Here is a 25,564-nt window from a genome sequence, read left to right as displayed (position 1 = left end):
AGCCGCCTTTCACTTCGGGGTTGCAGCAGCGCCGATCATGTGGCCCCCGGCGGGGGAATTCAAGCTCCGCCTGTCCTCCTACATAAATCGCGCTCTGACACAAGCCCTGACTCCTGCTCCCTGTGTCTCTCTGTGTTCTCCTGCATCTCCTGAGTTTTCCCTGTGTACCAGACCCGGCTTGACCTCACTACTCTGTTGGATTCTCCTTTGGCGTGACAGACATCTGCTAACTTTATACCAGACCCGGCTGTGCCTCCCCAACCTCTGGAAGGATCCCCTCTGCACATCGGACCCTGCCTCATGTACCTATTTGGTATTACCTTGCTGCTAGTCTATCCATTCCTCACGTCAGTAAGCTCAGTAGGGGCCGCGACCTGCAGTTTCTCAGCAGCTAAGCCCAGCCTGCCTTGCGGCAGTTCTTGATGAAGATCTGAGAGGCTGTTAGACTCTGCACCCTGCTGAGCTGGTGCCAATCCTGATTGAGGGACTCCCCTGAGCATAACCCTACCACACCGACAATAGTTATATAGAAAGGAAAATTGCAAAACCTATAAGAGCGACATGTAGAAAAAACACACTTACTGAAAAATGTGACAGCCAACATCTCCGGCATGCGTTGTATAAACCCACACAGAGAAAATCACAGCACTGTGAATTCACATCATTATAAAACTGAATAGAGATATGTGTTTAATCATCAAGCTGAACATGCCCACCAGGCGAGTTTAATTAGATGGATTAAGATAAGATACAGGTCATTTGCTTGTGAACGTCAAACAATTGACATTTAGCGTGTAAGGCGCTCTAACAGATATGCAGCCGAGCACGTATAAAGAGACTCCACTGAACCTCTAATGTAACATGTATACAATGAAAATGAATACATACATCAAGTGCTTAATCACTGTCACTAGAATGCTCTGTGTATCATATATAGTCAATAGAATGCTTTGTGCATTGTATACAGATCACTATAACACTATTCACTATTGCATAAAGTTCATTAAAATAGTTTATGCCTTACATACTAGTCAGATGAGCCTGGTAATTTTTCATATATTTCATTGGCTATATAAACTACCCCTATATTATATGCACCACGTCTGCATGGTTATTCTCTCGTCCATTATTCTGTTGCAGCACGCTGGTAGAAAAGACTGGGTCACTTGCTTATGTTTGCACACCAGGCTAAATGTTGCTAGCCAGCCCTTGCACACCACTAATAATTTAGTCCTTTCTGAATGAATACCCTTTGTCTTCTTTCCATCAACCAGTTCTCTAACTATATACTTACGCTTTCCCTTACATACATGTATCTTATGTACAAGTCTTCTATGTGGAACAATATAGGATGCTTTCAAAAAAATCAAAATCTATCACGTCAATTGCACGGAAAAATCACAGCTATAACCAAGATCTAGTTTATAAGTTAAGTCCTCATTAAAAACAAATAATATTTAATAGGCATAACCAATCCTCCGTTAAACAATGCCGATCCTCCATGAAACCATTATCAAATTATTTCCTTCAGCCCATTGGCTACATTAAATGTTGGCGTCGGAACTGGATGCCTGTCTACATCTCCCAGCAGTATAGCCTGCTATGAGGAGAGAACGATGGAGGAGGGGGAGGCACACCAAGGAGCCGATCGAAGGAGGGGAGAATATAAATGAGAGGCAGAGCAAAGAGAGGGGGGAGCAGCCATTTTGGAGGAGAGTGAAGCAGGAGCGTCTTCGAGAGAGAGGAGCCTGAGCAGTGCACAGAAGCTCCAAAGGCTGGCTTCAACAGCCATGCCGTTAATCTGAGCTGAGGTAAATTCTGGTAACGAAAGGGACCTTGAAGAAGAAGGTCGTCTCGTGAAGACGATATCCTTGTCCTTCCGCCATGGAGATTATGTCCGCGTATCACACTCAACGCGGCAATGAGCGAGCTATTAGAATTACCGGCAGACCGCCTTGCCTCACTCGTCTGAGCACGCATTGAAGCATGGGAATCGGGGGAAACAGGTATCCCAATCTGAATTCCCATGACATGGTCATCACGTCCACCGCTACCGCTAAGGGGTTTCTTGCCCTTGCGCAAAACCTGTGAACTTTTTTTTTTTTGTGTCTGGAGGCCATGAAATCTATATCCGGAAGACCCCATCTCTGAACTAGAGACTGAAATACTTCCGGGTGGAGTGACCATTCCCCCGGCATCATTGGATTTCGACTTAGGTAATCGGCCTCCCAATTCTTTATTCCAGGAATGAACACTGCCGAGATTGCTGGAACATACTGTTCTGCCCAAGCAAAAATCTGAGCTGCAATTCGCATTGCAGCTGCACTCCTGGTTCCTCCCTGCCTGTTAACATATGCCACAGCCGTGGCATTGTCGGACTGAACTCTGACTGGGTGGCCCTGAAGGAGGGTCTGGGCCCCCCGAAGAGCTAAAAGAATTGCCTTCAACTCCGTGTTTATTGATAAGGCTGATTCCTGAACAGACCAAAGTCCCTGGAGCCGAAGGTGCAGGATTACCGCCCCCCAACCTCTCAGGCTGGCGTCTGTTGTGGCTATGATCCATGACCATAGAGCGAAAGACCTGCCCACCAACATGTGATCCTGATTCAGCCACCACTGGAGCAATTCTCTCGCCCCCGGAGACAGCGAGATCCTCTAGAGATCCAAACGTAGGTGGGATCCTGACCATTTTGTTAACAGATCCCACTGGAAGCATCGAGAATGAGCCCGATCGAAGGGGATCGTTTCGAAGGAGGCCACCATCTTCCCAAGCAGCCGCATGCACAAATGAATTGAGGGATTGGGAGAGGACAAAACCTGACTTGTTATAGTCCGGATTGAACTGATCTTCTCCGTAGGCAGGAACACATTCTGCCGACTGGTATCCATGATGAGCCCTAGGAAGACCATGCGTTGACACGGAACCACCTGGGATTTATTTAAGTTTATCAGCCACCCATGGCTCTCGAGAACCGCTATGGTGAGTGATAAGTGCTGACGTAAGCAAATCTCTGAGGAGGATTTGATGAGATCGTCTAAATAAGGAACGACCTGAACTCCCTTTAGGTGAAGACACACTGCCATCACCGACAAGATCTTCGTGAAGACCCTTGGAGCTGTGGAGAGTCCGAAGGGAAGAGCCCGAAACGGATAGTGGGAGTTCCCCACTGTGAACCTCAGGAGAAACTGATGATTGCTCCAAATGGGAACGTGGAGGTATGCGTCTTTTATGTCTATGGACGCCATAAACTGATCCTTCTCTAGGCTGTTTATCACCGACCTCAGGGACTCTATTAGAAATTTGTCCACTCGTAAGTGCACATTGAGGCTCTTTAGGTTTAAAATGGGTCGAAAGGTCCCGTCCGGCTTCTTGACCAGAAAAAGATTTGAATAAAAACCTTTCCTTTTCTGGTTGTCTGGGACCCTGCAAATGACTGCATTGCCTGTCTTCTTTGTGGATTTCGGGGTAGCGGGGTTACAAAGAAGCGCTGTGGTATCTACCCCAGCAGATCTATCATGTACCCTCTTGATATAATACACCGAATCCAAGGGTCTTGGAATGACGCTGCCCACTGTTCCTGAAAAAGAGACAGACGTCCTCCCACCGACGCCACCTCTTGGAGAATAGAGTGGCAGTCAGGACGCAGGCTTCTCCTGAGTCTTGGAGGCCTGGCGCCTAGCTGCAAACGAGGACCTGCCTCTGACAGACGAGGCTCGAGAATTCGGTTGTCTACCTTTAAATGACTGTCCCCTGGGCAAGGAGGTTCCCCGAAAGGACTGACGAAAGGAGCTAAACCGTGGGGCCCGGCCTCTACCGGAGAGTACCGGCAAAGAGGTGTTTTTGCTCCCCGTTGCCTGGGAAATCATATTATCTAATTCCGAACAGACCTGCTGCTGAAAAGGGAATGGGTTCCATGGATTTCTTTGATTCTGAATCCCCTTCCCAGGATTTCAGCCATAACGTTCTTCTAGCTGAAACTGTTGCAGCCTGAATAGAGGTCACAGATGTTGTGCTCTGAGCCGCCTCATAAATGTACCCTGATGCCTCTTTCAAATGAAAAGCTAGGGTAATCAATTCTGAGTCCTGTAAGGCCTCCGCCAGTTGCTCTGCCCATGCTTCCATGGCTTTAGCAACCCAAGCTGAAGCAAAAGTGGGTCTAAAGGAAGAACCCGCTGCTACAAATATAGATTTTAACCGAGATTTCACTCTGCGGTCAGTGGTATCTTGCAGAGTTGCTGAGCCTGGGGCTGGAAGGAGAGTGTGTCGGGCCAAACGGGCTACTGGAGTATCTACTTTCGGAATTTCCTCCCAGCGAGCCACGTCCTCATCCTGTAATGGATACAGGGAAGAGAACCTCTTTGGAACAGAGAACTTTTTATCAGGCTGTTTCCAGGCTCCCTCTGCAATATCTCTGGGTTCTACAGAAGGGGAAACCGAATAACCTTCCTTTTGGCCTTCTTAAAGAGACTTCTGTCTCTAGGACTAGGATCCTCCATTTCTGGGAGATCCAACGCCTGCCTCACCACTAAAACCAAATCATCAATAAACTGATATTTAGTGTTTTCTTCCTGTTCCAAGGATTGAACCTAGACAGAATCCAAATTTGATTCTCTTTCCTCTTCTAAAAATCCCTCCGAATTTGAAAGGACCACGAGAGGATTAGCAGATCTTTTCGCTGGGGGCAGGTTTGGGGATTCAAGTAACTGGTTAAGTCTGTCCAAACCCTTTCCATGCAGGTTCTGTGGGTACAGGTAGCTGGTCCGTAGGCAAAGAGGAAGGTCCTGCTATAGCCGTTTCAGTAGAAACCGTGGCAGCAGGGAGCCACACAGGTGTAATAGCATTATTAGTCACAGAGGCTGCCACACTAGATAACAATTGAGTAGATTGGGAGATCATCTGTGCTAAAGAGGAAACCGACTGTGTCAGGGAAGCCACCCAGGCCGGTTCCTCGGTCAGTGGGGCTGGAAGGAGCTGGGTTTGCGCAGAGGGGACCTCTCCTTCGCAGACTGCGAACGGGTTTTTCTGCCCACATGATAATTTAACTTTACATCTGGAACATGTAAAATATTTAGCCATAGGGCCTTTTCCCTTTTCTGACATTTTAAAAGGAAAAGCACACCAAACACACTTAGATAAAGATATTTTGAGAGAAACAGAGTAAACAACAAGTAACCAACTAATCTGTAATAAAAGTTGTACTTGTATGTGTGTAACAGATAAAAAGATATATGTGCAAGTAAGAAAATACAATAATCCTTACTAGCCTCCCTCTTGTAACCACAAAATACAGTTTGTAAATGGTTAAAGAAAGGTTTTGGTACTTAGCCAAAAGGGCCACACAGGGGAGAAGTCCAACAGCAGTGTCCTAGTGCCTGCTCCCTCCAAGATAAGTTCCTTCCCGGGCTTCTCTTGGCGCCAGAAGACCGGACTGTACCACTTGTGCTGCAGAGCAGGGGAGCTCTGTGATAGTTCCCCCTCTGCAGCTTGTCACTCTGTACTGTGACCGTTAATGCTCTGCCATTGAGAGCAGTCTGCTCCCTCTAACAGAGCCCAGTTTCTGTGAGTGTGCTCTCTATATATAGAACACACTCCCAGTTCTGCCCTAACCTAACTATGTCTAAAAATAAAAAGAAAAATTAAAGTTATTAAAAATAAATTAAAATAAATCACCAGCTGTTTCTAAACAAGCCCAACTCCTTTGGGCACCTAGAAAAAACTGACAGGAAGAGGCAGGGGGATTGTAGAGGGGAGGGGTCTGTCAGCAGTGCTAAAGTTAACGAGCTAGGTGCCAACTCCCGAACTCCCCTCCACAACCCATGGTAAGCAGTGTCCCCTAGACTGGATGAAAGAGAAAACATGTTTAATAAGGGCACTCTGTGATGACAGAGTAATTGTTAAAATATACCTTTTATTGAGTCAATTAAAATGTTATGAAGTTCCCAAAAGTCAACCTGAAATCATTTCCTCCACACTGATATGTAGAGTATCAATAGCAACATATCTAGTTTATTTCAAAGAGATATTATAGTAAAGCTTATATCTGGCTCACTCATACCCTCACTTCTCTACTGATCCTTAGAGTATTAACCCGAACTCGTTTGCTCAGTGCTGACATCTAGTATATAGATAGCAGTGTGTCTAGCTTATTCCATCCTGAAATCTTAAGAGATTATTTTAGGTTTTCCGATAACCCCAAATCGTCAGTATCTCATCAACAGGTTGGTATTATTATCCCTCTTATCCTATATTCTATTGTTTTTCTTCAAACATTAGTGAGGCAGTGTAGGCACATTTTTGTTAATTAGCAGAGCGAGGCAGACACGCGTTTCACTTGCTCGCTTTAATCAGGCAATAAAGTATTGAAAAATAGATATTAGACAATAGTGTTTTTTGGGGGTGTCCAGCTGCGTGCTGACCCTCACAGCCTTTTTTAAAATATATCTCACTTAATAACCCTTCCAAAATAGTATTGAAAAATAGAAAATATTAGAACATATAGACTTTTTTGGGGTGTGCAACTGCTGCTGAATCTCGCACACAAACACCTAGTTTTCGAAATTTCAGTTACTGTCCCACTCAGGATTACTTTCAATAGAAAAATTTTCAAGTTTAAAAGAAATCATGTTAGGAATAGAGCGGTTTACCATTTATCCCCCCTTTGAGGAGGTTTAGAAGCCTCCCCAAACAACTGTTGGTTTCCATTTTAAACCTGTTAAGAGTGTTTAAGAGAGACAGCACTCGGTACCAACAACTAAATAATTTTGTATAGGCAGAACTTTACTTTGACCTGTTAGATAGGTATCTTTTTTTTGTGCAGTCTATTTATACACAAGTTATTTTCTTGATTTTTTTTTTTATCCTCGGTTGTGAATATACGAAGTTTTTCCGTTTCACAGCTTGCTAACAAGAATTCAGCAATAAAATATGCACTTGGCATCATTATTTTTGATATTTATATCCCATACCCCATAGAGGTAGTCTAAGGCTTCTAGTATAATTAACCAAGAGCTGGTAAACCAATTGCTCCTTGTCAAGTTCTACATAAAGTGAATAGTGACTTTTTACTGGCAAGCCTTCATATGCAATTTCTTCCATGTCAATATATACTCTTCTCATCCTCCTGAACTAGTTGGGGGGGGGGGGGGGGGGGGAAAGGGGTCATGCCAAGGGAAGCAAATCTAATTCCTAGAACACACCGAAAAATCAATTCAAGTCCAGCAGTGGTGCCCTGAGATTACCTGTAATAGAGGCACCATTACATACTACTTCTTCGATCTATGATTCTGCCACATTAACCAAGGGGAGCATTCATTTGTGTGTTATACCAAGGAACAACGCTGCTGAGCACATTTCTGGGAACTTCCATACCCCAACATTGTGGAAATCCGCAAAGTTATACCATCGGACAGCGTCCCCGCAACCATGCTGGACGCACCCTGCAGACAATTGAATGCCCCCCCTAAGGTTCGTTTATGAACTGCAAGTGTATGTAGCTTTACAGAGAAGCATATATATTTCTGGCCCACCATCCTTCTACCAGAAAATGGAAGGAGTTGGACAGATTGGAGACTCCTGCTTTAGATTATTTGCTAGGACATGTATTACTCAGTGGTGTCATGTTTTGAGGGTTATTCACATCAAAGTTGCAAATCTATTATAAAAGCATAGCAACCTATAAGCTTTCAATGGTGTAGTGTAAGTTAGACAATGAATGCATGTTTCAGTTTGAGGCTATAAATTTTTGGCAAAATTTCATCTTTGAGCAATGTATATAACCCAAAAGATTCTTTAAACATTGATTTACAGTCTAAAATTTTTGCTGCCTCTCCATACTTTAATGATCACTTCATTTGTGGAGGGCACTTCTACAAGCAGTGGATAGGTGCACCTTGCAAACCCCCTCCCTCCCACTCAATCTGGCGGAAATAAGTTAATACTAATCTTTCATATTATAACATTCAAAAGCAAAGGTTACCAAGCTAAAATTATCTAAAATGTGTCATGCTTGGTTAAGTTGCTATGATACATACTTGTCTCTTAATGGTTTTGAATGTATTCTCCTGTGACTAATTTTTTTTTTTTTTAAACTTCATCTATTGCTACTTATAAATTTGTTCATATGCTCCACTTGGTCCTTTCACTATTTATATGGGAGGTAGGACTTTAGAGGGGACAATTTATATATTTTTTTCTCACCAGACAACTACCCTCAAACTTATCTGCATACCTAGAGGCATATCCCAGAGAATAGGCTTGCTCAAGATGTGCTCAGGATAGACATCCTAAAACCACCAGTACCAAAGATCTGCAAAGGAATACATTTTAGTAGGTACGACCAAAATATATTGGGACCCATGTTCCCCCTAGTATAAAACATGATGGATGTTTGTGGTAGCCACCAAGGAGCTCTGTGTGGAGAAGGTGGATGATTTTCTAACTTAAATGGTAAAAATTGTTGCTGGTATATGTAGTTGCTCATTACTTTTTATGTATAAAAATAAATAAAAAACAATAAAGTGGCAGTGCAGCAGATACTAACCAATGACTAGACCTAGTGCTGCTACAGTTACTGGGCACAACACCCCACTAGGTACAGGCAAGCTTTCTGGAGTTTTGTAAATAGAGGCCAGACCCTCTACTGGTCAAGACAGGGATGTTTGCATCATTAGACCAGGCCTGTAGTCTGGCACATACCTTTCCAAGCATTTAAATATAGCCTTAAGATATTACTTTTTTTCACCCCAAGCTTGTGTATTTTCTGCAAAACATTTGCAGATTAAAGCTGGCTGTGTTGTAATGAAGCATTTAAATTCTAGTTGTCCAGGAGTACAGAAAATACTTTTTATTGGTGACAAAAAACAAAACCTCCTCATGTGGCAAAGGGGCCCATGGTAGGCAGTACTTTAAATACACAATGTTAAATGCACAAGCTTGTCTCAGAGCAACACAAAAAAAAAAAAAAAATATCTTTGTTTCCAGATTTATTGAACAAGATATACTTTGAGCAACACCTATACATATTCTAAGTCCCAAAAAACAGATCTTAGAACCAAATGTTTAAAAAAAAAAAAATTCAGTCTATAGTAAGCATATCTTCCTTACCAAGCACTGCAGAAGCAAACAAATATGCCATTTTCTACAGGCGTACTACAAACACAAAATTGCAGAGGTTGAACATGTTTAATAATTACAATATTTAAGATTGTTGACCATTTGAATACTGAAACATTAAGTTATTAAAATGGTATCACAGTAAGCAACAGCTTAGTTTATATAAAAAAAATTAAAAAAAAAAAAATTGATGTCAGGGCACAAACCAAAAGATTTTTATTCTTTTACATCCCCCAGGCAGCACTCATGCTCATGTTGCTAGACATGCCAGCAATTCCATTTACTCCTAATGATCCTCGTGTTCCACTGCTGTAGTAACTGTTGTTTAACCCACTCTGACTACCTAGAACAAAAAACACAAATTTAAGTTTAATTCAAGTTTTGCTGCACCACAATAGTGAACTTATGAGCATGAGTTAATTTATTACTACATGAATACATAGAGGTACAGACAAATTTTTTATTTTAGATAATAACTCCATCCCCATGTCTGGTAGACTCAGTGAAGGAGGAGTTTAGAAGTACTGGTATGAAAATTTAAGGTCACTTTAGGAATGGATAGTGAGAAATTTTCTATGCAATATGCAATGTTGAGAGAGATACACCCAACAACGTTATATGTTACAATGCTATATACCATGTGTCCTTCACCTCTGGCACACAGATAATCTTGATTTTTGCTCACTTGGACTATTAAAAGTATATATGCAGTAATGCAGCTATAATTTGTTAGGAATCTAGTCTCAGACCCATTTACATGCTTAGTTAAAACAGTTTACAGAGCAATAGAACCAGCTACTATTGGACTCTGTAGCAACAGATCACATCATTGATCAGCGCTGATTACCATTCAGATAGAGGAATGGGGGAAGAGGGCCTTTGGGGGATGACCAAGACATATGATACAAGATAAGCAAGCAGAAAATGTGGTGCAGAGGATGCTACAAAACAACTATTGAGTTAATAGTGGGCATTGGTGTAAATCAAGTGGAACGGATACTGTGTGCATTCACTTGGTCATTTGGCAGTACCGTCCCCCAGAAGACCTGCTGTAGCAGGCAAGTTGTCTTACGCTCACATGATCCACAAATGAAGTGGGGAGTAGTGAAATTATGTAATACCAGAACATACACTACAATTCAAGCACCAAGTAGAAATCCCAGGGGTGGTACTTGGGTCCTATGTCCCATGAAGTTCAAGAGAATCTACCTATTGCTTTAGGCGTCTAGGGTGCCAGCCTGCTTAGTGCAAGTGTGTCTAACTTCCCAATTAGATAGCGGATATGGCCTTGTAACAGAGCTATTCAGTCATCTCTGACATCTTTTGCAATTCTGTAGGCCTTGTAACAGAGCTATTCAGTCATCTCTGACATCTTTTGCAATTCTGTACATACCAATTTTCTGCGAATGATTATTTAAGTCTCTCTCAAATATTGACTAATCACAAACTGGTAGGGGAAACAAAACACTGAAGCAACTATAGTTTCTTGCAGAATTTTTTTTTTTTTGCAATTTAAGTTCGGGGTTTGTAAAACCAGCCCCACTGGCATCTCCACTGCATCCTATGGCACAGTATAGTCAGCAATTTCTTTGTTGAAACCACTATTGTAATCAAGCTAAACAGTTACAATGGGAAAACAATTGGTTTCTTGGACTGAATGAAGCGAAGTATTTAATCCTTTCAGCTGGATCTACACAGACATGTAAAAGCCCTGTTGGGCTGCACATTGCCATAAGAGGTTAATTACTACATTTTTGTGGCATTGTTCTTAAGAGTCCAACCACTTTTGCTTTAAAAAAATAATTTAAAATCTTTAAGCCCAGTTATTGCAACCGAGTGTGAAAGGCTAGAGCTAGTTTTAAGAATGTTCTTATTCTGTATATACAGAATCAGACAATTCACAGTATCTGCATATGGGGCAGCAGCACATGTTCAGTAGGCTAAATACCAATTACAGAATTATGTTAGTACCAAGTATAAAATTGATTTGCATTAGCCTGTCTAGGAAGATAGGGAGGTGAAGATTTAATAATTACCATAACCACTTAAACTGGCTTGACTTCCATATCCTGCTCCATAACTGCCACTCAATGCCTGGGATCCAGGGCTGCCATAATTTGTTTGTGCACCTGCTGCTTAAGTGGAGAAAAAAAAAAAAAAAGTTTAATCTAAAGATGTAGAAAAATATACTGTACTTCAAAAAAAAAATAATCCATAGCTGACACTGTATTTTATGTTGTTCAGTATACAACATATGTTTTGGTCTCAATGGATAGGACAGAGCTTTTATATAAAATTGATGCAAAATATGCCCAGCTCCAATTGAGACTAGATTTGCAACCCTCCTTTCACTGGTGATAAAAAGAAACATTCCAAAAATGGAATGTCCATTGTTACACAGCTTTTGTACATGTCATTCCGTAACATTTACTCTGACTACTTGCTGTATTTTCAACCAATACATTTAATACATGCAGATTTTAATACAATTTTATGTTCAACTCAGGGTTGAGTATTGTATACACAGGAACTAACTAGATGTTAAAGCCACTGGTAGTAAAAACTAAACCGGAAACAAAAACAAATGTAGTAAAAGCTGTGATGACGACATTCCCACAGCAATACAAGTACAGTTTGATTTTAAGTGGCTGTGTCCCAGCAGCTCAGTTAAAGGGGGGTCACTTTGCAGTAATTATGCCTTGTTTGAATTCCCCTCAAGTCTCTGGACCCTGGTGCAGACTCACAACAAATAGTTCAGCTTTGAAGTCTAGCATGGCATGCACATTACCAGAGGAGACAACAGAACGCCAAACAACTAGTTTGTAAAGTGTCTCCACAGCGAATTTCAAAAATTTGTCATTATGGAAAACATTTATTTACTATGGAAAAACTAAATATGGGTTAACTTGCTGCAGAAAAAAAAACATCAGGTCTAACAAGCATGTGGCAGAATTTTTTCATTATTGGAGCATTAGCAGTGATCACCACACTGAATAGCCATTTAAGCTACATCAACATAATTTAAATGACTTATTTTGGTAACACTATGAAATATATTGATAGGACAGTTAAGAGTTAAAAGATCGTGCCACTGAATTTTAATGTAGAGTTAGAAGGTGGAGATGGGAAATGTAATGTGTTAAACCTTTAAAGGTTGGTAGGGTATAGTTGGATATTAACAAAAAAACAAATAGTGTAACCAGATACATACCAAGTCCACCCATCATTTGGTTGCCATATGCACTACTAGATCCACCAGCTGTTGAATTAAGAAACAGTTCCACATATCTGTGCTCTGCAAATTATATAAGAGGTGTTGTGATATTTTATACAGAGAGATTACACTGAAATATAGCAAGACACTTTTAAATGTAAAACTAGATTAAAAAAGGGAAAAAACCTAAACAGAAATGTAAGCATTGAGAATATTTAGTGAACCAACTGCCTTATCTTATGTTCAGCCAGACATCACCCATACTACAAAGGCATAACATCTGGTCTAGTAAGAAGGCGTTTACCGGGACAAAACTGTATTAACATATTACACAAAATACCCACTCAATTGTCTATGTCCACCAACAGAAGTGGCTTGTACACATACAGTACTCTGCTTTTGAAATGACTAGCTGTACCCCTAAAGATGTAAAATGCATCTCCAGATTACCTATATTCCTGTTGATACCTTGCAAACCAGTTCAAAAGACTTCAAAGGAGGGGAGAAGGGGGCAGCTTTCTTTTATGTTGAATTAATCAGGAAATGTGAATTTACTATAAACTCACTCCTAATTAGTCCATGAAAAAAACAAACCAGTGCAAACTATATGCATTCTGCAATTCTTGGTATCTTTTAGTGATGTTTCCACAATCAGTTGATTTAGAATGTACATGGATAATGATACCAGCTCCCATGACTGTAGCATAGTAGTGTCATGTGTAAGGTTAAATGTATTTTGTTTTGCAGAGCAGTTGCATTCTGGCCTTAGGGGTCAGTCAACAATTTTGTACAAATGTTTGCAATGAGCAAAGAATCTATTTTACATCCATGTAATCCATAGACAAGTAGAAACTTGAAGCATACATTTTCAATGTTGCTGACAAGAAAATAACAGTTACTTACGCATATTCGCTTTGTCTTTAGACATTGCGGCCACAGCATCCTCATGAGTTGCAAATTCAACATCTGCTTCTCCAGTTACCCTTCCATCTGCTCCAATTTCAATGTGAACTCTCACCGGATTTAAAGGTGAGAAGAACTAAAAACAAACAGAAAAAAAAAAATATATATGTATAAAAATTCTTTCAAATTAGGGTGGATTGTAGCCACAAATATACATAAAACACAAGTAGTAAGTGGGTAACATGGGCTTTTTGTGGGCTTATTTTTTTACAACACAATGCAACAATAAAGTGACCTATGTCTTTACCCAGTGACCCAGACATTCCTTTAAGTCACTGGTACGCACTACGCAGCCCACAGGTTACTAGCTTCACACAGTTTTAGTTGCATGAAGCCAATGTGACTCAGGCAGAATGTTCCACGGTCCTGTTCTCAAAGTAGTGTGTTTACTTTCTGCCTGAGCAGCAGAATGCCTGTACAAAGGCAAGACAAGAGGGTAGTAACAGCGATACGAGAGTGACAATTGTTGTATAGTATACATTAATGCACACAATTCAATTGGGTCGCAGCCCACTTTTACTTGTCAATAACAATTTGTCGCTATTGAAAAATTTTCAATAAATACCACTGGATTAATCAGTTTAAAAGGTTCCTCATGGTGCTTACAGGACAGACTTGACGCAGTTATGGCAGACAGACCTAATCACATTTTTTTTACTATCCCCACACCATAAAAACCCATAGCCTCCAAATTGATAATCAGCGACTCAGTAGCTAGATTACTGCATTGAATATTTCTCTTGTCTTTTATAATTTGTTATATAGACTGAAGGATATCAAACTTTCTGAAAGCTCTACTCTTCAGAGGGAATGAACTGTAGGTAGTCCTCCACAAAATACAAAACATCAAAAACAACCATCCCCCACACAACAAGGAATACAGTATTATGCATTTGCAGGGAAATATGTAATTTTTTAGAAGAGGATGTGCCATAGCATCATCATTTATAGGGCACCACAAATACAATAGAATTGGACAATCTTAACGGGAGCCTGGTAGGATAAGTAGGATGAGGTCCATGGCCATGAGGCAGCACAGGAAAGGTCTCAGATGTGAATGGGAAGAGGTTGTAAGAGTGGAAGAGGTGTACAGGTCAGATGAAGAGCAGTCAAGCAGTGGTGTATCTCATGAGGTCTGATGTATAGATGGGAAGTGTTAGAGAGAGATCTCTAGGTGAGCAGCCTGAACCAGATTCTGGAAGCAATGGGGAGCTAAAGAAGTAATTTAAAGATTGAGGCAGAGAACGAGGAACAGTGGGAGAGGAAGATTAGTCTGGCAACCGCATTCATGATATCAACCAATGATTATTGTTCTGTCTTTTATGTTCTTCTCCCCATGGAAAACATGTTTGCCAACCAAATTTTAAATTGCAAAATGAAGTCATGTAAAAGGCTCTAGATGCTTAGTGTGGTCATCACAAACCTCCTTCTGGAGAAAACATTGGGAAAATTAGTCATTTTAAATTCTTATAGTCAGGCTAACTGAGCACACTTCGGGTAGACTGACTAATGCATGTAAAACTATTCAATTCAAACTGGAAGTGTAATAAAAGTGATAGTTCTGTACTCACAGTATATATGTCAGTTTCTGTTGCCCTGTAAGGGAGACCTCTCATATGCACACAGTGACCAGTCGTGCTTTGAAAACTAGTTCCATCACCATACCTATTGTCAGATACTGTTGAGAGAATGAAAACATCAGAAGAGCAAAATAAGGGGGAGCACCACAAGACAAAACCGAAAAAAAATGATAGTTAAAAAAATATATACCTCTTGCAAATCTCTGGTCTGTACCGAAAGCATATTCATTGTATCCATTATACTCTTCATACCCACTGTAGCCTGTATAAGAAAATGTAAAAGGTTGAATTTATGGCAGTTCCATTTGTTAAATCTTAGAGCACATGAATATCCATGAAAAAAAACCCCCAATACATTCGAATTGAAAAACTTGTACCAAGAGAATCTTGTATAGCTTTGTATTCCAGATCTTGGGTCATGACATAGATTACTGACCGGGGTACTATCTAAGGGGGAGTTCCCCCTGTGTTTGCGTGGGTTTCCTTCAAAAACATGCTGGTATGCTAACGGACTAGCGACAAAAACCCTAGTCTGTCATATACGGAATTTAGCCTCAATTACACGTGTGTGTAAAATATATAGAATAGTAAGGATTGATAGATAAAACAGCATACAAGTATCAATCTGCATTACACTAACATTTCAAATAGGTACATTATGCAGCATTAAAATACAGACATTTGTAAGTGGGATTCTATGGCATTATTCACTGCCTGTAACACTATTAAATGTTGATATATTAAAATAAAAAGGGGAGGGGAGGAAGTCTGTGTGCCCTCTCGACTTCCCACAAATGGGTCGTACACCCAAAAACATTGTAGTTACGAACTAGACACTGATCAACAGGCTAGAGTCAAGCGATAGAAGACTACCAATGAAGAAAAAAATAAAATACATACCCCCTCCATAAGCACCACGCCTCATTCGGTCAAATCCTCTTCCCAAGTTATTGTAACCTCTTCCAACACCTGGCCTATCATAGGGGCCTGGCCGTTGCATACCAAATTGCTTCCTGGGAGGATCATAATGCGTACGAACCTCAGCCCGACTGCTCTTAAAAATTTCTATGTACCTAAAAGGGAAAAATGTAAAATAAAAATGTATAAAAATAAATGCAACAGTCATATACAATCCCACTATGAATGCTTAATCATTAGCTTACTGAAATTACATATTTAGTTTATTTTTCTTTTAAAAAAAAAAAAAAAAAAAAAAAAAAAAATCTAAAAAGTCATCTTCATGTTAAATAAGTCATGTGGATTGTGCAGTCTCATTCACTACAATGTTAATACCGCACAAGTACAGTAGAATAGATTTTATGCACATAGTCTGTGTACATTAATTTAACCACAGGTGCAAATAAGGCTTTTTTGCAAGTAATCAATTGCATTTTACACCATTCACATTATAATCAAGTAAATAAAAGTTAAGAAAGCATCACATTTTCTTATGGCAATACTAATCTTTATAATACATTATTTTAAGCCAGTTTGAATCCATTTTAGTGCTATAACTTACATTTCTTATAACTTAACATTAACTAAGTGAATATTCTTTGTCATTGATATGCAACTATACCATAAGAAAAGTGACATCCAACCATCCATCCCCACCTGTGCCCTATTCTCTCCTTGTGTTTCTTTAGAGCCTTTTCAGCTATTTCCTGTGAAGCAAACTGCACGAAGGCCTCCCCCGTACTCCTCCCCTGGAAGTCCACCGGCAATGTTATCCCATTTGGCACGATTTCCAACCCTTCAACCCAAGGACAAATAACCCCAGTGGGGGGTTAACATTAAAAATTTACAAGCCCAGAAAGACATTTTTTTTCACATAAAATGTTTACCAATTACAAACAAAAAAAAATATTTTTACATGCATATAATAATTCTAATATGGGACCAGACAATTAAAAAGCATATAGAGTTCCTTTAAAGCAGAAGTCCAGTTTTGGACAAGACACCTCTGCTAATTGGCGACCCTATAGTAGAGAGCATATCATGCAAGTTTACAGTACAAGAGAACTAAATCTGTCCAGTCCTCTCTTACGTAGAGGAACAGGAGCTTTGGACAGCCTTCCCTCCTTCTGCACTGTAACCTCACATTACCCATCTCCCAGGGGAGAACAGCTGCAGACCATTGAGATGGAGGGGGAAGAGGCCCCCTTTAAATATGTCCTCCACTGATCTGGGGCCAAAAAGATTTACATGCAACTTTAGATTCCTAAAACTAGGTTTGTCCCCATAAGGTCAAATCATAATTAATGCTGAAATTTAAATGTAGGTTATATATAGTGATAGAAATGGTCACAAACATGGAATTAAAAGACCGGCGATTTGTGTATGAAATAATGCAAAGTGTGATTACATCGCAAGCTTGGTCTCCAATGTTATTTTTTCCTTCAATCAAGTGTACTTTGAAAGAAAATAAAAAATCCAATATATAAAATGTATCTCTATCACCCCTTAAAAATGTAAGACATACCTGAAAAAAATTGCACAATTTCTTCCTTGCTGCAGCCAAATGGGAGACCTCTTAAACGAACAAAGCCATCATTTGCAGTGTCAGGACTGTTTGGACCAGTGTGCTTTAGAACCCAGTCCATTTCAACACTGTTAGACTTGAAAACTGCAAAATACAAAGCCATTTAAAAAGAAACTAAAGCTCTTGCTACCATAAAAATAGTAAGCAATAACAGATCTATCTACATTGCCAAGTCTGCTCCCGTCATCATTTGACCTGTTGATATCTAAACCTGCTTTTGGCTCATACTGAAAGAATGAGCCAAGGCTTTTTATGCCCGTCATCCCCAGCAGCTGAAATGCCACATGTAGCCATCTACCTTTATATAGCACCTACATATAATGCATCACTTTCCAGAAAATTTAATCTGTCACATCAGTCCCTGCCCTAGTGGAGCTTAAAATGTAGATTCCCTACCACAGGAACTGGAGTAAGGTTAATTGGCATCTGATAAAATTACTAGTATGTTTTTGGAGTAAGGGAGTAAAAACCCATGCAGGCACCTGGTCAGAACCAAACCCATGGCACCAATGCTGTGAGACAACAATGCGAATCACTGTGCTGCCTAGATCTATCATACAAAAAAAAACAAAAAACCACCAAGCCCCACCACAAGAGAGTGTCCTACAAGCGAAAGACATGTCCAAGTTTTGATGACCATTATTTTCCACAAGAAAGACTGCTTATGCGCTGTATGATTTAACAAATGGAGCTGAAGTAGCCAATAAAGTTAGTTTTTTGTGGCTTAAAATTTCAAAATGACTGCACTCATAGTTAATACAGCTTAACCCCAGCCTTCTCATCACTTAGCCAATAGGATACCAGACCTAACATATCAGTAAAAGTGACAGACATTTTACATCACCGATTAAACTACAGGCAATAAAGCCACACATTTCTAGTAACGTTACAATTTATTTTCGTTTAAGGGTGATATACACCCAATATTTGCATCACATCTTGGTGTCTATAATCCTCAAATTTGCAATGAGCCTGACTAGTTATTTAGCTATGATTGCATTTGAGGTTGGGAAAAAATGAAATTGTTTTCTAAATGGTGCCTGCATGCAGAAAGCTTTGTGTGACCCTTTCTCGAAAAGCCCTGTGCTATTAGAGTACTGGCAATTGAGCAAGGTTAAGTGTGCCCATGTGCAATTTCCACAAATTTTGGATCTACTTTAAAACAGGAATATCACAAGAGCTAACAATTCTTCAGTGGCAGCACTCTTGTAACAAAAAGGAGTAACAAACATTTATTCTTTAGCAGTATTAAGGTAACGCTAGCAGCCCACAAGGAGAGAGAGGCAGTTTTGTAGGTTTCCCCATCAGGTTACCATGTTTCTGATGAGCAGATTAACTGCACACCACGCATACATCCAATATGTTAATAATAATAATAAAGTATAGTGTGACCACTTTACAGAGCAAACTCTGCTTCCAGCCCAACTTGCTACTCCTATAGATTTTACTTTAAAAGAAAAAGGCAACACACTGGGGGAAATTCAATTCTGCCACAAGTAACAGAGCGCTAAATCTATTACCATTAACGCAGTAATTTTAACCCCTCTATCTGCTTGCAGCTCCCTGACCTGGCGCAAAAAACAGCATTTAAAGATTACCATATGACCGGTAAAGCGCACTATTGCCATAATAGTGCACAGGCCACATTACTTTCGGCACTAACACAGCCAACTGAATCCTACCCATTGTAACAGATAAATGAATTATAAGGAGGCAGCATTGCAATAAGTAGGGTATACCTTCAACATATCTGTGTCCCATGGTCTCTCGGTCTTTTTTTAAACCTAGATTTATATCATCTTCGGTTTCAAACTCCACAAAAGCCTCGCCGCTGGGCCTCCCTTCTCTGGTGTAAATGAAGTGAACGCCGCATGTGCCATTTAAGATTTTGGAGTCTGATGGGGGTAAAAGAAGCTTCCAGTTAATATCACACACACATGAACTAGAGTACAGCCATACGAGAAGAACACAGGAACACTCACCGGCGAAAAAGCTTTCTATTTCATCCGCCGAGCACGACCAGGGCAGCCCACGGATCTTCACCACGTAACCCTCACCTCCTTCGGACATTTTCTCTCCTGTTGTGACGGCCTGGGCGGGGATAGAGGCTGGGGAGACACGTGACTATATAGTTATTTCGTCACAAAGACAAAATGGCGGCAGCGCGCCTCAATGACCTAAACACACAACGGAAACTGGAGAGCGACTAATTCCGTTTCGAAAAATGCCGTAAAAAGATAAAACGACGATGTTATCTCAACAACAGGAACACACACACACACGTTATAAAGCACGACAGAACATGGCCTTGCGTTAGGACAGTACATACCATAGACCTGATCACGTTGTAAATAAAAAAAAAACAAAAAAAAAAAAAAAACACAACTACCCAAGCAAAACGTGCAAATAATAGTCGTACTAACTCGCGAAACGCTCACCCGAAAGATCACCAAATCTGTAACAAAGCCTAGGGCCGTTTGGCCTAAACAGAGCGGCAACGGAGAATAATCTACTACAATGTAATATACCAACCCGCCTCGCGGTATTGGGAACAAGAGGTTAAAAGAAAACGTTGATCGCTTACTACCAGATAATTAACAGCTCCTTACCTCCCTTACAGTGCAGATGTCTTCCCGGTGTGAGAATAAGAAAGTACCTGCCTGCGTGCTGTAATTAATGCCCGCCTTCCGCATGCGTACATGGGCGCAGGACCGCCCTCTTGCTCAATCATTTGTTTTCTATTATGTTTGCAATTGCGTGCTGCAACGTAGCCAGTGGTATTGTATTGTTGAATGGATTGTATATTGTCTTCAGCTATTGCTAACGCAGTGCAGTTGTTCCCAAGTCCAGTTCTCCATCCCCCCCTAATATTTTAGGTTTTGAAGATATCCATATTTATGAAAGGTAGTTAAATCAAAATGAGGCACTAATTAACTCATCAGTATTCCATACTTGCCTACATTTTTGTTTTGGGAGGTTCCAGGGGCAGGTGGATGTGTGGAGGAGGGATTCGGAAAATTGCATCACGAAGCCCCCTAAACGGTCATAGCCATTTTTTCCTATACAGCAGGGAGCGGGGTTGAGATGACGCATGATTTGCATCACTAAGCCCTGCCTCATCCATGTAATTTACAACTCTGTCCAGGGCCAGATTAACCCGAAGTCTAACTGGGCTATAGCCCAGGGGCCTCGGGCATCCAGGGGGCCCTTCAAAGTTTTCAGCAGCATTATTGATCGGTCCAGGGGCGGGGGTGCCCCCAGCCCGATCAATGCTGCTGAGCACAGTCAGATCAGTCCTCCGTCCCCGGCGCTCAGTAATCTGTTTACTGAGGAGATCTCGCGAGTGAACTCTCACAAGATCTCCTCAGTAAGGAGCTTACAGCGCGCCGGGGACGGAGGACTGAACTGACAGGTAAGCGCTTGGGGGGGGGATGGCGGCGGGTAGCTCACATTGGGGGCCTCATGGGGGAATGGAGGCGCCCTTAGCCCAGGGGCCTCCATTCCCTTAATCCGGCCCTGACTCTGTCCAGAAGGTTGCGGGAAATTTGGAAGTCTGGACATTTCGGGAGAGTAGGCAACTATGCTGTATTCAGCATGGATATCTTTAAAATCTGTACTCTAAGGGCATATTCAATTGTCCGGGTTACTCTCTAAAGAAACGTGGTGTTGAAAGTATTACCATTATTACGGTAATTCTAAGCCGGATTTCAGCTCGCAGCTCAGGGAGCTGCGAGCTGAAAGCCGGCGTTAAAGGTACTGTAATAACGGTAATTACGTGCACTATTACAGTAATAGTGCACAACCCACTTTACTTTTGCGAGTAACGCAGACAATTGAATATGCCCCTCAGAGGGGAATTCAATTAGCTGCACACTTTTCCAGGTACTATGGTACCCCAACATCACAGAAATCTGCACTCCTCATACAATTGATTTCCCCCTTATGGTATGCTCCCTAGTTTAGCAATGACTCAAACAGCTTATTTTATATCAAGCAATTAACTGAACCCATGCCAGTAATAGCTCTAGTGGGGTCATTTCAATAGAGAATTTATCCTATTTTCTTCCAGCCTGAGATGCCCTGGGCTAGTAGCTGATAGCAGCTCAAAGTGGAAGCACCACAGACTCCGGAACCATCTGGGTATTCAGCCATAAAGGAGTTTTCCACTTTATTTAATATGTTTACTAAATTCTGTCTCTTGTAACCCCCTCCCCATCACCATTTGCTGTATTTAGCAGGTAATAGCCCTCACATATAGCCGGGACATATGAAGATTATTATCTTTTATTTATAAAGCAAAAGTATATTAAATCACTGTATTCAAGATACAAATAAACGATAAGAAATAAAATGCAATGATAACCCTACCCCAAAGAAGTTTAAGGTATAACAATTGTAGTGGGGAAAGTGTGTGTGGCTTTGTAAGGCAGCGGCATTGTCAGTTGCCAATAATAAAGCAGACATTTAAAAAAGGTAAGTATAATTATAGAGCACTTCCAGAGACTGGCCTAACGTATAACGGATAGTCACTAATCGCAATAGTAAACAAAATATGAGAAAGTGTATACGTACAAAGGCGCTCATTTATATCCAGTCAGGATAATAATTATTCTTCTCGTAATATGACACACAACCGATGTATATTGTCGAAGTCAGCAAATTGGATAAAGTTATTTCAATTAATATCTAGCAAACTTGGTTGTGGGAAGCGTATCCAGCTGCAACACGTGACAAATAACAAGTTCACACATTTACACACATTCACACATTTGTAATTAGTACACATTAATTGTAGTTGCAACACATAGTCATTTATGTCGATATGTAGCAATATTTATGTTTAATATTATAAGTTATATACATGTTGGTGAAATCAAAGGTTCAGGTTGCAGGAAATAAGTCATGTTTAGTATCATTTTAATCCGCTATTTATCCGCAGTTCTCTGGTTTATTCGCCGAAGGGATCGCACATTCATACTCTAGTTAGCGATGTTAGGGAATAAATGTTTAAAGTGATACTGACTGTAAAATGCAAATAGTTGAAACTGGATTCTTGGCGGGAAAATCGGAGTGCATCCCCTGGAGAGCTGACCCCCACCTTTGGATATTTTGGTTTGAACTGGCCTATGACCTGCAGTACACTGGACGTTCCTGAAGCCTGGACCAATAGAAGCAAGCCACATCATCTGCATTATTTTACTGTATTCACTGACTGTATAAAAGCAGGGATCTCTGGATCTAGTGGCCAGTCTACTTGATCCAGAACACCTGCGATAAGTAACAGCTGTAATTATTTTATTCTGATTTGCTATTCTGATACTTTTGGCTATTAAATCACTTTGGAACCACATATCGGCAATCGACAATCGTTATTGGATAGCTACTAGACGTGCCTAACAATTTGGGGGCTGTCAACGGAAGTTACGCTACCGGAAGTTACGCTACTGGATGATATGCAAGGCCTACGGATTTCGGTTCCTCAACAAAAGGTGGATTGACGTGTCATATACGGGTAAGAATGTAATGTGTTCAAAACCTGTTTATCATTCTGTGTTGTGAAACCGAATGCCCGTTTTTGCATTATCTAAGGAGTGCTAACTTGAATCTAGGGACAAGAAAGAAAACTGTTTCTTTTTATTGTCGTATTGCGTTTTAAATGTATTGCACTGCTTAGCGTATGTGTACTTCCTGCATTGCGTATGTGTACTTCCGGTATTGTTGCCACATATTTACACAATCGTTTTGATAGTTTGTTATACATGCATAGTATAGTCACTTGTTAAAGCCTCTGAAACATTATTATTGTTAGGAAGTTGAATTTCTGTGCAGAAAAGGTGTATATTGTGTGATTTTGTGACTTAGATACACCAAGGTTTGATTTATTGTTGAATAGAGTGTCAGTTGCTGTCTGACGAGGCAGGTTGCCCAACTGGTGAACGGTATATGAGGCAGGTATACTGGTGGCGAAAACAAAGGAAGTTTTCGCAAGCGGCCCAATAGTAATCGCAGCATTTACTGATAATTAGTATCTTTAAGCGGTGCAATCTGACCGCACGGTAAGGCCGTGATTGTGACTTGGGAGACCAGCTGGAGGAATTATATTGGCAAGGTTGGTTGATTGGTTTAACCAGTGCTACCAGTGATAATAGACTCAACAGATTTGTTGGAGAGACAGGGTATCGAGGAGCTGATAGCCCTGTGGTTCACGTTGATAATTCTGTGTTAGGGGTTCTCGTTTGGTACGAGAAGAAGTGAGGGGATGCAGCTTGAGCAACCAGTCCACGGCCGTTAAAGATCTCTAGCGGTAGATTACGTGTGGCAGAGTGTTGAAAGTATTTGCTGGAGAGATTGGGTATCGAGGAGCTGATAGCCCTGTGGTCCGCATAGATATTGATATTGTTCAACATGGGTGCTAAGCATACGCTAGAGATGGTCGATGTACTGCCTAAAGAAGGGCCGATTGGTTAGGCGAGATATCTTATGTGTAAGAAATATGGTGCATACGCAATGGCGTATTGCGAAAAATGGGTCAAGATGAGCAAAGATTCTGTTAGGCCTTTCCCAACGATAGGTAGTTTAAATTCAGAGGTACTGAATAATGTTAGAGATAAGGTGTGGTGGATTAAATCAACGAAAGTGAGAACTAAACATAATGGCTGTTTAAAATTGTGGCAACTGGAAAGGTACACCACGTGGCAACAAATGCAAAGCAGCGCGTGCACAGCGGAAGTAGGCATGGTGAAAAGCGCGTGCACAGCGGAAGTAGCCGCTGAGAACTTAGCGCAAGCGTGCCCCCGCCGCCGTTTGCGGTTGGGGGTATAAGTACAGCCGTTACTAAAAATGAGATGAGCAAATTATATCCTCTTCTAAGTCAACTTAAAAATGTATCTGAGGAAGACGATGAACCCACTGTAATTTCAGCCATTGCCCATGCTCTTAACATGCTAGAAGTGCAACGCAAATGTGGAAAGGGAGCGGTCCTACCAGCAGGGGCAGCTTCTGAGATAGATGAGAGTAGTGGGGTAACCACTATGAGAGAGAACATCCAAGGTACTGAATCAGCAGTTTCTGTGATTAATTCTGAATGTTGTGAACCAGTTGGTGCTTATCCTGTCCACACAATAGCAGTTCCTAATGGGAAAGCGGATAAGGATGGTAAAGTTCCTGTAAAAACTGTTTCAATGCATTGTCCTTGGACCAGATCTGAACTACATTCTATTATGACTGATTTCCCAGATCCATGAAAAGAGTTGGCCAGATGTCATAAATTCATTAAAGACTTAGGAAATGTGCACAAGCCAACCAATAAAGATTGGCGTGTGGTGTTAAGGGCCTGCCTTCCTTCCAATACATATATACAAAAGTTTATTAAGGATTGTATATTGGAGGAGGACAAAACCTTAACAGATGAGAATAACCAAGAAAATATTACTAGAATTACCTCACAACTGGCCAACTATTTTCCTGTAGTAGTGAATTGGAGTAAAATTTTCACTATCAAACAAAAGGATAGTGAAGCTACAACGGATTACTTTGCTAGGGCTCTGTCAGCAATGACACGGTTCACTGGGATATCTGACATAAGAGAGGATCCACATCACAGGGAGTTGGCTGTAACGGTATTAATGGATGGTCTCAGAGAAAATTTAAAACCTCATTACCTAATTGGAGAGGCATCACAGTAGATTCCCTTAGGGAGTCTGCTGTGGAACATGAAAAAAATATTTTTAGGAAGAAAGAAGAGACGAGTGATAGGTTGATGTAAGTATTCAATCTTTAGAGGGAATGCACACACGACCACCAGCATACAACTCACATAACAGGAGACATAGAGTAGTGAAATGTCACAACTGCAATGAAGAAGGACATATCATGAAAGATTGCAGAAAGGAAAGAGACAGGACACATAGAGGGGGAATACATAGATACCCACAAAGGAGAAACACACATAGGTTAGAAGACTCACACCTACCCGCACATGTTATAGCAGCAAATGATGTGCGGGAAAGTGACAGTCAGCGCTAGGGGTCAGGTCATACCTGTAGTCTACAGCCAGTTAGGTTAACTGAGAGTCTGAGGGATGAACCTACAATGATAGTTGACATAGCTGGTAGGAAACAAACTTTTCTTGTAGATACAGGGGCGGCCAGATCA

General features: G+C 40.9%; 1 protein-coding gene across 2 annotated transcripts; it reads right to left on the bottom strand.

The window, feature by feature from the left end:
- Positions 1-8,827: 8,827 nt before the first annotated feature.
- Positions 8,828-20,123, bottom strand: LOC142152796 (heterogeneous nuclear ribonucleoprotein H2-like). Of its 2 annotated transcripts, none has more exons than XM_075209789.1 (12): positions 20,020-20,123; positions 19,393-19,518; positions 19,150-19,305; positions 17,351-17,494; positions 16,483-16,621; positions 15,769-15,941; positions 15,059-15,130; positions 14,860-14,966; positions 13,229-13,364; positions 12,323-12,406; positions 11,148-11,246; positions 8,828-9,454 (listed from the first exon to the last, which is right to left on the bottom strand). In XM_075209789.1, the coding sequence occupies exons 2-12, from the start codon at positions 19,478-19,480 to the stop codon at positions 9,336-9,338; spliced, it is 1,317 nt and encodes a 438-aa protein (XP_075065890.1). In that variant the 5' UTR covers positions 19,481-19,518; positions 20,020-20,123; the 3' UTR covers positions 8,828-9,335. The 2 variants fall into 2 exon arrangements, with proteins under 2 accessions (XP_075065890.1, XP_075065891.1); XM_075209790.1 differs by having other exon boundaries at positions 11,148-11,243.
- Between the last annotated feature and the right edge of the window lie 5,441 nt (positions 20,124-25,564).

The sequence above is a fragment of the Mixophyes fleayi genome, chromosome 4 (genome assembly GCF_038048845.1).
Source record: "Mixophyes fleayi isolate aMixFle1 chromosome 4, aMixFle1.hap1, whole genome shotgun sequence".
In the NCBI taxonomy this organism is placed as follows: domain Eukaryota; kingdom Metazoa; phylum Chordata; class Amphibia; order Anura; family Limnodynastidae; genus Mixophyes; species Mixophyes fleayi.
This window is presented reverse-complemented; position numbering and strand designations above follow the sequence as displayed.

Excerpts from the sequence above, each read along its gene's own strand:
- LOC142152796 (XM_075209789.1), bottom strand. The coding sequence starts at position 19,480 with ATGTCCGAAGGAGGTGAGGGTTACGTGGTGAAGATCCGTGGGCTGCCC. Across the intron at positions 17,495-19,149 it reads GGGACACAGATATGTTGAAG|TTTTCAAGTCTAACAGTGTT; the intron begins GTATACCCTACT and ends TGTATTTTGCAG. Across the intron at positions 11,247-12,322 it reads CCAAATGATGGGTGGACTTG|CAGCAGGTGCACAAACAAAT; the intron begins GTATGTATCTGG and ends TCTCCACTTAAG.